The sequence below is a fragment of the Drosophila gunungcola genome, unplaced genomic scaffold (assembly GCF_025200985.1).
Source record: "Drosophila gunungcola strain Sukarami unplaced genomic scaffold, Dgunungcola_SK_2 000001F, whole genome shotgun sequence".
In the NCBI taxonomy this organism is placed as follows: domain Eukaryota; kingdom Metazoa; phylum Arthropoda; class Insecta; order Diptera; family Drosophilidae; genus Drosophila; species Drosophila gunungcola.
In genome coordinates, this window is record NW_026453197.1 from 4,735,897 (window position 1) to 4,750,331 (window position 14,435).

The 14,435-nt window shown below is 36.6% G+C and overlaps 1 protein-coding gene across 1 annotated transcript; it reads right to left on the reverse strand.

The window, feature by feature from the left end:
* Positions 1 to 554: 554 nt before the first annotated feature.
* LOC128262556 (uncharacterized) lies at positions 555 to 6,356 on the reverse strand. The gene is made up of 3 exons (XM_052996882.1): positions 5,799 to 6,356; positions 2,130 to 5,239; positions 555 to 2,063 (listed from the first exon to the last, which is right to left on the reverse strand). Exons 1-3 carry the CDS (start codon positions 6,262 to 6,264, stop codon positions 1,965 to 1,967), a joined length of 3,675 nt encoding a protein of 1,224 aa, XP_052852842.1. The 5' UTR covers positions 6,265 to 6,356; the 3' UTR covers positions 555 to 1,964.
* Between the last annotated feature and the right edge of the window lie 8,079 nt (positions 6,357 to 14,435).

The window sequence follows — 14,435 nt, forward strand, 5'->3', positions numbered from 1 at the left end:
TTAGCATTTTTCTTACATAATGTCCTCTTCCACTTTGCAATGTTTCGAGCCCATCCCCAATGTCCAGCTCGAATGGCATGTTGTGGGATGGAATGGCTCGTTCTATATATATATATATATGCACATACATATATGGCCATAAAAAGTGGACAATGTTATGTGCCTTCTAATCTGTTTATGCTTATGTTACCGTTAGTACATTAATCCCTGTGTGGGTGAAAGGGTGGCCAACGACTTACCTTAATCGCTTTCCCTCGTAAAATGGGGAGATTGGATAGTTACTTCGAAGAGTATTTATTAGCTACATTCACCATATATGTGGAACTATTTTATTGATTACAATGTATAATTAAAGAATGTTAAATAATATTTAACTGCAATAAATTTAATTTTAAATGATAGATATTCTTAAAAAGAATTAATCAATAACAAATTTAGTAGATACATATCAAGATACCTGGTGTGATAATATTTTTAAGAGCATATTTGTAAAATATTTAATTAGTTAACTGAGAAACCGTTTAAGTCTAAAATCAGTTTAAGAGCATTCTTTTCTAAATGACAATAAAAAAAAACCTAGTACAGATGTACAACGATTTATAGCAAGTCACATATTTAAAATATACTGTACTATATACAATATAGAGGATTAAGCTTTTATTTCTCAGCTGTCTATACTGACCTTTACACTGTTAATATTCAGGCTTGCTTTGCAATGTAATTTGCCATTCAATTGGGCTCAATGCAAATGGATTCGAGAGCGCAAAAAACGCAGAAGGAATAATTGCTTTTTTACTAATTAATTTGTTATTTTGACTTGCTCCTCATCTGCCCGTTGGCAATGTCCCGATTTTCCCTGGCCGTCTGACGGGCTCATTTCTTTTTTGGCCTGTCCGGTCCGGGCTTATTTCGCTATTAGCGAGGAGCTCTTGTAGGCAAAATGGATAATTAAATAAGGCGGACACAGTTGAGGGACTACGATGCTGGGGACAACGATGCGCAATTTTAATGAAAATTGCATTTTAATTTCATAAGCAAGGACTTACGAAAATCGCCCTAATTAATTGCCCCACGCCCCAAGGTCGGAACCTTCATAATTTCCGCATCCGGGCTAAATGACCGTTGCGGCTTAAAATAATTGGCCAATTGGCTTTAAGTGGACACACGAGCATTTCATAGTTAGGACACCGCCCATCCACCCATCCGCCCACCTCAAAAAAGAAAGCTCGGCTGGTGGCAAAAAAATGGTTGCTTAAAAGTGTCCGTTTTTTATTTGATTTTCTTTTTTCTGTCTTTGGTTAGCTGTCGCTCACGTAGGCAGTGTCCATGTAATTAAATTAAAATGGAAAATTTACTCGTACTGCGGATTAAATTAATTTTCATTTGCATTTGCATAAGTTCGTCCCCCCTTGCCACCACCTCTGCTCCCATCCTTGGTCCTCGTCCATTCATTAATTCCTTCATTATGCCATTTATTGCTGTGCTTGCTAGAAATGTGCCTTAGTTTTTATTTTCGGCCGATGTTCATTACCCGAGAGCCCAGAGCTAACTACGTAGTAGTCTGGCAGAACCGCACACAAATGTGCAGACAAAGGAATAATATATAAAATATATAAAACATTACCAATTTTTAACATTTTTTAGAATCGCAAAAAAACATATGTATAATTATATATGCTGGTGACAATGAATGTAATGATTCAACTATTACCTTAAGGTAAAATATGTTTATCTACTAGCGTTGATAAATAAAAATAAAACCAAATAATAGTTTGATTCAAGAAGATTCAAGAATAAATATGTTAAAAGACTACTTTCAAGTAATGTGTGGGTCCAAAGTGAACAAACATGCACTTCTCTAATCTATTCTGTACTTCGATTGGAAAATACCATAGTATTATAATACATCTATCCAAATAATGTATCTTTCTTAGCCCTAAAAGCTATAACATTTTGATACATTTTTAAACAGATTGATGGTCTTTATAATATATCCATAGAACCTTATCTTCCTGGTATTCCTTAATGGATAGATTTAAATACTGCTCATCGCTGAAATATTTCTGAAATAACAAGAAGGACATTTATTTATTACGTGAATTCTTATGATGCGTGGTATTTCTGCTTACCGGTTCAATAAAAACCTGACTAACGAAACAGCTGAGCCTCAGTGGACTTCGATGCTTTGGATCTCGAACTGATTTCAGTGCTTCGATTGCGCGCTGCGTAAAATCAGCACTGATAAACTGCACTCGAGGATTAAAGTGCAAGTCGATGGACTGGAGCTTCGGACATTCCTTGAAACATAGCACCAGGTAATCAGATATGTCCATGAACATTGGATACGACTTGATTTCCAAGCATTCAAGTTGAGTGAGGTTTGACAAAACGGTAAAGCTAATGGCATCTCGGAGTCCACACCTAAGCCTTCTCAATGATGCGATTTGAGCAATCCTTTGGGCCTCTTCGAAAGCTAGATACCTGTAGGTTATGATCAGTTCCTGGAGCTGGTGTGTCAGACCTGCAGGCAATGGTTCAAATATCAATTTTAGGGACCACACCTCTTTTGGCAACTCAATCAGCAATCTTTGACGGTCCAAGTGCTGAGCCACGCCCACGAGACCCCTAAAATGTGATGACAGAAGATCTCGCGAAACGTGCTCTGGAATTCGAGTCATCAAAGTTTCGACCTCATCGTACTCTTCAGGATATGCCATATGAGCATTTCTGCATCCAATAATGAGAGTTGTCAATTCATTTAACCGCAAGAGACCTCTAATGTCTTTTAATTTTCCAAATCTGTAAATAAGTCTCTGCAATGACTTTATTTTTGAAATTTCTTCGGCTTCCTCCCGGGTGATGGGGGCACCTTTGAGTATCAAACTCTGTAGGTTTGATCCGCTTACCAAGGCCAACATCTTAAACAGCTCCACAACGAAAGGATTCCCCTTATCCTTCAAAATGATCATTTCCTTAAGAAAAATTTGGTGCAATCGTATTTCAAAACCCACTATGCCTTGAGCAGGCAAATTGTCTGGAACTGGAATGTCATTCAATGAAAGTTTCCTGAGGAGGCCTTTCAAAACATCCTCTTGATCGAAGCCAACAACTAAATAGTTTAGTTCCGGTAAGCCAGCCAGTAATTCAAGGTCCTTAGATTCCGAAAAGCCGCATTTAAGCGTCCTTATTGACTTGATGGATGCCACTTCCCTGAACTCCAAAGTGCTGAACTTCAAAACGCCAGACTCAATTTCATCATTTCTTGTTTCCATTATCACCTCGCGAAGAGACGGACTTTGCCTTGTGGCTAGTTGGGCCAAAAAAGATTGGAGTGATCTAACTTTTCTAGCTCCTGAAATTCGAACTGACTTTAAGTTCTTAACGCTTGCTAGTGGAGTGATGTCTCTGGCCATTTTGGGAGAATGTTTCGCAAATGCGTTACACAGTGTTAACCGGCCAGTAGTCTGGTTAAAACTTATTTCTTCTCCCCCCAGACTTATGGTTAATTCTTCCTTAACAGAATTAAAAATGTCAACAATACTCTCTGGAAAACTGTTGCCAAAGGAATTACCAAGTCCGAGGTAAGTTAAATGCTTTAAGTGTTTGATGCTCCGTGCGTCTGTCAATGTGCCATTAAACTCTTTTAGAGATTTCATATTGGCTAATTCAAGGGTCTCATTAAAATCGAGAGACCCGTCGCTTATTACAATTTTCTTCAGTCGGTTATTATCTCTCATTGCTATGGCGTTAAATAGTTTTCCTAAATTGCCTCGTTTAATGCTTATTCCAAGGTTTTCTACCCACTCAACATTGGCCAGGGCAACTAGCAAGCTATCATCTGTGTATCTTTCGGTAATACTCATTTGGAGGCCTAGGAAATTTAGACAGCGGTCAGACTTTATTATAATGTCCCTGGTGGAGAAGAACATTTCGCTTTCGGAGGCCTGTAAAACTTTGAGTATACCATGCGAAGTTTCGTGGAAGTCTTGTAGCGAGGTAATGCTAAGCACCTTTAGATTTTCTTTAGCTAGGTCTGCGAATTTCCCGATGTCTTCAGCGTTGTCAAAGCCGCACTGCAACTCCACCAAAGATCGTATTTGGGCCAGCTCCCTAGCCTCCTGAGTATTGATCGCTCCTTCCCAAAGCCGAAAATATTGAAGGGTTGAAAAGGGTACCCTTGAAGCCAGGGCGGAAAAAAGATTCTGTAGTGATCCTTTCGATGGCTTACTGGTAATGGTTAGATCTTCGAGTTCTAAAAGATTATGTAGAAGATCTATGTTCTCGGTATCGGAGAATCCACAGACTAACTTTTTCAATTTCCTACAAGTCGACAGGGCTCTAGTTTCTTGGGCGTTAATCACTGGAACCATTGGAGGTCTGAACTGCCAGCCTCTATAACGTAGGGTATCATAAGCCATAAATGGGTTAATCGTTTTTATTATTAAAATCGAAGACTGACACAACGCGAACTTTTCGAAAAGTTCTACAAGAGAACCTGGATTATGAGAGCCGTTTATTTTAAGGCTTTTTAAAGTTGGCAACATGAGCAGGGCCCCATAATCAGAGGCATTCACGTTATTGAGAAAAAGTTGCAGATTACCCTTGGGATCCCAATTTATTAAACAGTCTGTCAAAAGTATTTCCATCTTTCCCTGAGACTGCTTTAATATGCTGAAAATTTGCTCTGAGATACTTCTGTTATCGTGTTTTGAAAGTACCTCTAGAACGTTCAGGTAATTCAGTTGGGAAAAGGGTTTTAAGTTCAGGTAAGACTTATGTTCAATATCTTGAGAATCCAGAAACCCACATCTTAGTTCGTTTAACGATCTAATCTGGGACAAGGCCTTGGTCTCCTCAAAGTCTATGAAAGCATCCTCTATGGATAATTTTCTGAGAAGCTTGGTAGTCTTTCTGGAGAATGCTCTAAAAAGTGTCTGCAACGTTCCCTGCATATGCACTCCACCAATTTTCAACTCTTCGAGGCTGGTCATTTTGGCCAATGGAGCGTATTTTGTGGCATCACCATCCGTATTCATATTGAACTTAAACCTGCTAACTTGGCTGCAATGCGGTGTGATCTCGGCCAAGCGACGTCCCGCCGATTCGCCATTAAGGACTGTAAGATCCCATAAGTTGGGGTTATTGCTGCAGCATCTGCTCAACTCATCCAAATTTACTCGAGCATCCAGGAATAGCGTTTTGAGATTTCCAAATCCCGCAAGGTCTTCAACAGTGTAACCTGGATACACGGAAATCGAACATGAATAAGTTTGACTTGACAAATCAATAGGAATTATATAATCGAGTGCTACGACTGTCAATAAGCGTTACCAATTCAAAACCACTGTGTCCTTAACAGATGGCGCCACTTGCAGTTCTGTGGGAGCGGCAACAAACAAAAAAACAGTGCCATCTGCTTGTTAGATATTTCAATCTGCTATCGATGACGCAATAATATATGTTAAACTTAATTTCGTAATATAATATTTGCAGAAATTATGGTTCGACATGAATTTTTTTTTGTGTGAACGTTTAAACGTTTCCAACTCTTTCTTCTACCTGTTACAAATTTATAAGCTAATACAAAATACGCTTCTAGTTTACTTTACGAGTAACGGGTATAAAAATATTTATTTCCTGCCACTCACCTTTTACCTATAGTTTCGCTAAACGATAATAAAAATAATACTATATCTACCGCCTGCTGATCCTGATTAACAGTATAGAGTTAAGTATATCGTATATACATAGGTATTTACTTATATAATGTATAGTGGTATTTATTTGTATTAGCTCACCAGAAATATGCATTTTCAATACACTTAAACGTTTTTTCCTCTTCAGCTGATTTATTACGAGTTGAAACACCTCAATGTGTTCACAGTTGTAATTCTGTGGTGTATATCGCAACTCGACACTGGTCAGGTTTTCATTCTGTTCAATAGCAAAACTAACGGATTTCCAATAGGCATCCTTTTCCTTTGCGGGGATATTTTGTAGACGTGTGTACATTTCGGCAAAGTCGATTTTTATGTCACTTGTACAGCTCAGATAAAGTAAAAATAAACTTTTATAAAAATCCTTATCCCACTCATAGAACAGATCTCGAAACTGTCTGCGGCAAGCGATGAAATTAATTAAATCTTTGTATATAATTTCTGCGAGTGTACGGGCTGTACTTGATGTTTCACAGCTGATTTTCATTTGTTTAAATAACTCATAATAACAAAAATGGTTTAAGTTCAAGATCGTTTTGTGTACCATTTTCTTAACACTTGAGTGTATAGTCTGTATTTAAATTCTTAACTTTTATTTGGCTTTTTTGATTAAAGTAATTCTATACTGGCACAACGATGTTCACGCTTCCAGTAATTAGCGAAAACTACGCAAAACTGGAAAGAAAAGAGCCAAAAAAGCTCATATAATCTGCTCTCTGAAAATCGTTGCCGGGTTATCAACCGAAAGATAAGATTTCAATTATTATTATCATTATTTTTATTTAATGGTTCGGCTTGATACATTTTATTATGAGTTTATAGATATACACAGTTTTCCCGATTTGTGGGTTTTAGAGTGGCCTGACACTTTTTAAAAAAAAAAACTTGAGCTGCCTTTGTTTCAATTTTTTCACTGCGTTGAATTTCACCGTCAACTGAGAGCAAATGACTCGCAATATATTGATGTGCTCTTAAAAGCTGTTTTCTTTCTCACACCCACAAGTTAGCAAAGAGAGAACTGATCAAAGGAACTTTATTATTCGACTTGGCGTAGTTCTCGGAAGTCGGAGCTGAGAACAATTGGATTATGCTAAAATATTTTCATATCATTGCAATGGAAACGTAACAAACGGAATACCTGCAAAATATCGTTAATATTAGTAGTCCGCATTGGCAGGTGATTCAAAGAATTACTGAGTGTTGGCAACCCGAGTTTATGATGTCCTGGATAGAAAGGCACACATAAACATTCCGTTCTCTGTGGCATCCCCAAAGCTGGATATTTATGGTGCGTACAATGTTCAAATTCCAAATTAAAATCCTTCAACGAAAATTATTACATTTCATTTAAACCGAGCGAGCAACTTAGGGCACATCATAATTAATCCCATACCAACCCAAAAGACCAAAAGTGACGGAGAGGATGCCATGGCAAGTGGATATGTGTGACCGGGTGGATGTCATATAAATTCCATAATACGATGTAATTAAATTTGAGTCAAACTAAAGCACGTAAAGCTCCCCATAATTGAGCGACATCATGTGAATGCCAGGCAAATGTAAGCACTGGGAAAATTTAATCTTAAAAGTAAGTAGGATACATAGGGTTTTCATAGATTGCAATACACATTTTCATCACACATTGTTTTATTTAATTTTTGACTTGCTTACCCATGACTGTTGTGAACTGGTCTATTAATTTAAAGTATATTATAAGAATAATTATAATAATTATAATAATAATTATAATTATTATTATATTAAGTATAAGAATAATTATGTTTTTGTAATGAGAATTGTAAAAACAATTGTCATACAACTAAAAATTGTTTTAAGTTTTTATGTCGCTTATGCCAATTACCATTTATACATCACTTTGATTTAAATATACATAAATTATGTTCCTCTTGAAACTTTAAATTTGACAAGACTTATTGTTCAGCCTCGTTGTATTTGAGGATTTAGGAAAATAATATGCTAAAGAACATTTGGAAATAAGGGACTATGTATCCTTGTTAAACTTTTAAAAATTGTATTTTTTTTTGGCTTTGTTTTTTTGGTATTGACTGCTATTAGTTCATTATTTGTTACATTTTTTTTTTTTACAAAAATAGTAAATAAAGCGATTTAACTGTTATTAAAACATAGGTATTTCGAGTTTATTATGAGTTTAAAGATAATATATTTAATATGTAACCAAATGTTTCTCAAGCAAAGCGAAAAATGTTTTTATTCCTGTGTGGACTTACATAGTGGAGTAACCAACAGTATCTTGTTTGGCATATAAAGTCATAAACCAAGTATGCAATTAAGCCGCTCTGCTGACAGGGTCTAACCACTCTCTCAGCCCCTTTTTTCCGGCGGAATTCTCTTATTTTTCAGTTGAGCTTATTTTTACAATTTTATTGTTTATAATTTACGATGCAGCCCCAGTGTGAGGGAAATTCCCTCAAGTCAAAGTCGCGGACACGACATGGCGGCCAAGTGGCAACCTTTGTCCACTGACAGCACTGACCCTCCGTTGACCCCCCGGTTGACCCCCCTGTTGACCCTTCAGCAGAGGCCGGCAGCTCATTACAAAATGTTGGCGTCGACTGTCAGCTACACATGAAAATTGCACAACTTTTGCCTTATTACGAACGAAGAGTACAGCGAATCAGGAGCAGGACCACGCAGACCCTCGAAATCCTTCCCCTTGCTGGGCACTCGGCTTGGCAACAATTTTTCTTTTTCATTTTTTACCAGCTTCCTCATTTTATTTTAATTTTGTGCCTTACTCTCTCACTTTTCCTTTGGTTCCGCTGCCTCTTTTTATTCTAATTAAATTTTTTTTCTGCCCAAAGGGGGCTGGGACTGGTTGGTGGCGGCCAACAAGGCGAATTTATTCTTCTGTAAAAACAAGAAAAATTACGCAAAATAAATAAATTTACATAAGCTCGGCGTGAGCTAAGAACAAAAAAATAAAGAAGCAAGCATTTGTACATAACAATAAATAAAATTGCATTTTCATTTGGGTTTTTCCTTTCTTGGGTCTGGGTTCTAGGTCTAGGTTTGGTTTTGCTTTGTCCAATTCTCAAAGAAACCCAACCGGAAAAAAAACAAACAAAAAATGGGGTTACATAGTAAGATCGCTTGGTATTTGCCTGTTATTCGAAAGTAATTAAAAGGGAAAGACTTTAAGCCCTTACATACTTAGCTGTACTAAATGTAATTAGAACCCTTAAAAAGTTTAAAAAGCATAAACTTTAAGAAGCAGAAATTGTATTGTGCAAAAGTACAATTATATCCTTACAGAGGACTACTCTATAAAGTAGAAGAACATTTTCCATTACATTAAAACTAATAAGGAATATATTTCGTACTTATTTGCTCGAGTTCATAGTTTTTCTTTTAAATTTGATTTCCTTTTGAACAGAATCGATCATCGTAATTAGAGCTTAAACTGCTATTTCAAGTACCTATTATTTCGAAATACATTTCAAAACCATAATGGCTTTGTTCCCCCGAAACCTCAGCATTCTCGTGCTATTTTAAGCCAACCTTTTCATGGTTTCGATCATTTTCGAACACTCTGCATTTATCTCACCATTTTTGAAAAACCTAACCTAACCTGCTAAATATGGTCATGCAATTATCGACTGCTGATTCGAATGCAACTTCCGAACCCCACCACTTAACCACAATTTTGGATTAGGCGAGCGCTAGCAGTTTAACAAAGAAATAAATTGGGTATCCTTTGCCCACCGTTAAACGTTGTGTGGAATTGGGCGTTCATGCTGGTTTCTGGAGGCTTTGTTTAAAACCAAATCGTTTAAAATAGCTAACTCTTTAATAACCGGATAATAAAGCGGAACATATTAGTTCCAATTTTAAAAAATAATATTTGTTTAGTCGAATGCAAAATCAATGTCACAAATTTCTATGTCATTTTTTTGTAAGTTTAAATTGTGTCGTCACGATTTTATTATCTCGTTTTTGTTTGATAAACAAGGTTTTAATAAACCACTGTTTAATAAAAAAGTATATATATGTACTATTCTTTTGTAAACATTCACCGAAATATTAAGTTTATCAAGTAAAGATATATACAGATTTAGCGGTAAAACTTATTTAAATTATTTTGAAGCATTATTAAATTCCTTAAAATCTAAGATTATGTATACGCACTGCTGACAAAATGCCAGACTTCTCTAATCAAATATGATTATAATCAAAGCAATAAGAAATAAACAAAACTAAAACTGACTAAATACCCTGCACACGAATTTAGTCAGGATACAACCCATTCAGAAAAAATTTCGAATGTTCTCTTTATTTTAATACTTTCAATACTAAATATAGCAATTTTCATAAAAATATAAAAATAGCATGTCATTTCATTTGGAAAAAATATGTTAAATTGGTGTTTATATAGACGAATTTCTGTCAGTAATTGTATTTAAAACAGAGTTTGTGTTTATCTTATTTATTTATTTATAGCAAAAGAATAAAGGTATCACAGAGTCGGGAACTTTGGCTATGCCATTCCACTTGCTTTATTTCCAAATGCCTGCGAATTTCGCCTGCCCTGCCGCTATTTTAATAACGTGCATGCTGCGCATTTAGGATAACATCTGAATTTATGTAACGACACAAACGCAAACAAAGATGGCAGCCAGACAGGCGAAACGTGAAAAGCGGAGGGGAAAAGCGTCAGAGTGGGACAGCGACGATTTTCCGAGGCACAGCGAACGGTGGAGCGAGAGGGAGTCAGGGTCGAGAAGAAAACTCAAATGAAAACTGATGCGGATTAGTATTTAAAATAATGTCCTGCAGGGATATAACTTGTGCACCCCCCACAGGCCTTGGGCCTCATTCCGTTTTCTTTGCTGGCTTTTTATTTTTTCTCACTTGATTTTTTATTTTGTGTTCCCTTATACTTTTTCCCATTTTAATTCCTTTGCAGCGATTTTTTTCTTTCGGGGAATGTTTCATAAAATTTATATTTGCTGATAAGTGTGCTTTTAGGTTGAGGGAGGACTGGGTCGGGGGCCAGGACGTTTTTATTACGAGACAATTTACATATTTTTCTTGTTAAAATTCTTCAACATTCTCCCTTTCGTGTCATATGAATTTTCCCCCATTTTCTTGTTTCTAAATTAATGTTAATTTTTATTACACTTACCGTACTGTCGGGCTGTGCCCCGCAAGCCGACCCTCTCAGCTCATTTAAATTCAAGTTTGTTTGTCTGAAAGAACAAAAAAAAAAAGAAGGAAAAACAGGAAAAGCTGAGAAGGGAAAATACCAATGGCGGAGTCCAGATGAAAATGTTAATAATAAAACAACAAAATCCAAATGAATGCCTTGCAAATCGAAAAAAAATAAAAATAGAAAACCTAGCTCCCCCTTGGGCTCCTGTCTGCAGGACACCAAGTCCCCCAGTCGATGCCTCATTACGTATTCCCTGAACAAATTCTATTAATTATCGTTATGTCCATCTGATGGGTGACGGCAATCGCATGACCACCTGCTGGTTTTCCGCTCGTTTCTTAATAAAAGTAACACGGCGATTTTAATTTCACCCAGTAAGCTGTGTTTATATCCTCTTAATGGTATGTTTTATCCTTATATTAAGTTGAAATACAAAATAATTGTTTATTTTAATTGGCATATATAATTTTAGAGTAAGTATTCAGTTTTTGTATGTTCTTTTAGATTTTTTAGGGTCACTACAATCGAAAATAGGAAAATAATATTGTGTACATTTCCCATGTGGAATTCAGTTACTAAATTATTCCCAATTCAATTTGCGATAGCCAAATAAAATCACAGTCAGCCAACTAAGGAAATGGGACATCGAGCACTTGCACTGGGATATGCAGAGATGAGCAATTTGTTGTTCTGATGCTGCTGGTGCCCGTCATGGAAAATTCTAAATGTTTCAATCAACTATTCGCAATATTAAATATTAACGTAAAACTCGAGTAGAGTTGTCTCGGACTGACCCTTTCGATGTCGGACCCAAAAAGGTCATCATGTGTCTGCGAGCAGACTTGCTCCGACTCACATCACTTTGATACACATAAAAAAAATAGTACGAGTTTGGAGCAAAATAATATTTCTTTGTGGAATTATTTTTTTCATCATTAGCCTTATTTAAGTCAGAAAACCGATTCATATGAGCCATTCAAAATATTTATAGATATATTCATCATAAAATTATTATAGATAGCATAGTTAAAATAACTTTCTTTCTTCGTAAGCCCAATTTAAGGCAAAACAAATATTTATTTGAGCCATACAATTTTTTTTTTTTTAGTTGTATTCATTATAAAATTATCAACATTTTCTTAGGTGTAGATAGCATAATTAAAATAATTTTCTTTCGTCGTAAGCCCTACTTCAGGCAAAACAAATATTTTTTTTTGTGCCATAAATTTTTTTATATATATATTCATCATAAAATTATCAACATTTTCTTTGGTGTAGATAGCTGGCAAAGCAATTTTGGACATTTTTCATCATAAACAGCAATGACTAAGCTTGCAGTTGGCAGACTCAACCCCTTTTGGGAATTTCTTCCTTGGCCGGGCTTTGATTTCGAATTGGATTTGAATTTGGAATTTTTGGCTTTCAAGGACCGCCGGAGGTTGGAGTTGAATTGGAAATGGCTGTGTGGAGTCCGAGCTGGTCAAGTTGGTCAACGCATAAATATTTCTCTTTGTTCGGCCATCGCATCGGAGCCAAAAAAGAGCATTTCGTGAGTGTGCGAGTATGAGTGTGTACCTGTATATCCTTGCCGGTCTGCACTCATCTCTACACCCCCTTATTCCCCCTGTCTGCCACCCACCCTCTGGACCAGCACAAACAAACAAGCACAAAGGATCTGGAGTGGTGGGCAGCCTGAAAGGATGGTCAGATGGTCAGATATGAGCAACGGTCGAATGGTCAAGTCAAAGTTATTGTCATGTCATGTAAGTGCCAGCCACCTTCCACACCCTCGCCATTCACACCCCTTTCTGCCCCCTGTCTCGGTCAGATTTTCCAATTTCATCTTCATCTTCCATACAGTACAAGTAAACCATTTTGTTTTCCACAGTGGGAACGATTTGATGTAAGGTTGTTTGCCATACAACAAAAAAATTCAAATTCTCTAGACTTGGGAAGCTTTTTCTACCAAGTTATGATATTCCATGTAGAAACCTTTCAATTTTAAAACTTTTTTTATTGTTTATAATTAAAATTGTACTTTCCTAAAATTGTTCAAGACGTCATTTATTGTTTGATTAAAATAGTTTAAACTTAAATAGTTACTAAAAAAACTGCCAAACATAACATAATGCACAACAACAAAATTTATTTTAAACCTTATAAAAACTAAACTCGACTTTGTTAGCATAATAATTTAATAAAATAAAATAGAATGTCTGCAAAATAAATGAGTGGTGGAAGTATTTTGATATGATGAGCAACGAATTAAATGTTATGAAATAAATTTTATTAGTAAAATTGCTTGAGAAAGAAATACTTACACCATAAGTCTTTTAAAATAAATCAATCAAAAGCGGAGGCTTAACTAAGTTGACAAAAAATACTTCTTGTAAAAGCCTTTTAAACCATTTATACTTGATAAAATGACACTTACTTTCGCAAGAACTGTGGACAGTATATGATGAAAAAGTTGCCACACGTGCGCTGAAGTTTAATGTAAACACACCTGCTAAAAAAAAAGTGTCATCAGAAATTCACCGAAACTTTTCATAAGTTTGAAGAGCTCTGGGGCAGATCGTGTTCGGGAAAAGGTTTTCCCCGGGGTTGGGTAAAATGTAAATATCGGTTGTAATGGCCGTCGCCCCAGGAGGTGGAAAAATCAACTGACCAGTAACTTTAGAGCAAACTTTGATGGCATCTTGCGAAAGTTGAAAGTGACTTAAGTGAAATTTCCACCTCAGGCGGCTCAGCAAGCCTCGTCCCATTTATTTATTTTTTTTTTTTTTTTTGATTTTCGAGGGGTCACGCCATGAACATGAGTAAGAATTAAATTGATTTTCCTCGGACATTGTTCGGACCTGGGCCAAAGTTCTGTTCGCTTTTCTTTCTGCCTCTTCATGGTCTTTTGACAACCCTATGGATTTCGGTTTTTTTTTCGCCCAAATCATTCAGGAAACTTTTACTGCGTACTCCTTCAACTTGTCTGTGTCGCATATTAAATTGGTGCGCAAATAGTTGAAGACCGAGACCCTGGACTAGCCAGTATTTTATTGACTTACTTTATACCGGCTCTTCACTTCGAGTTTCTCGCATCTGGCCGAATTTTTAGCCCGGAAAAATATTAACTAGAAAGCATCTTCTCCAACCTCCAATCAACTTAATCCGCCGTCCCATTCCACTTCCACTTGACTTAAGCGACAATTTCGTTTCAATTAAATTATAATTATATCTTCAGTTGGGCCCCCATCAAGTTTCAGTCGGGCAAAAAGTACAATTTTCATTTTCACCTTTGCGAAAGACGACGGCGGGCGTTGATAATTCCCCAAAATTGTTTGACACTTCAAAGTCATTATGAAGATAGCAATCACCAACCCCGTTTCCCGTTCCGCTCAACATTTCTCCAAGGGTCCTGGCATTTCCTCACGGCCCTGGTGCTCGCAATCCTTCAGGACCCCCCACTTCCACACTTTCAACTTTCAACTCAATCCCAAGATGGGACAAGCCACGTCTGTCTACATACCTACATA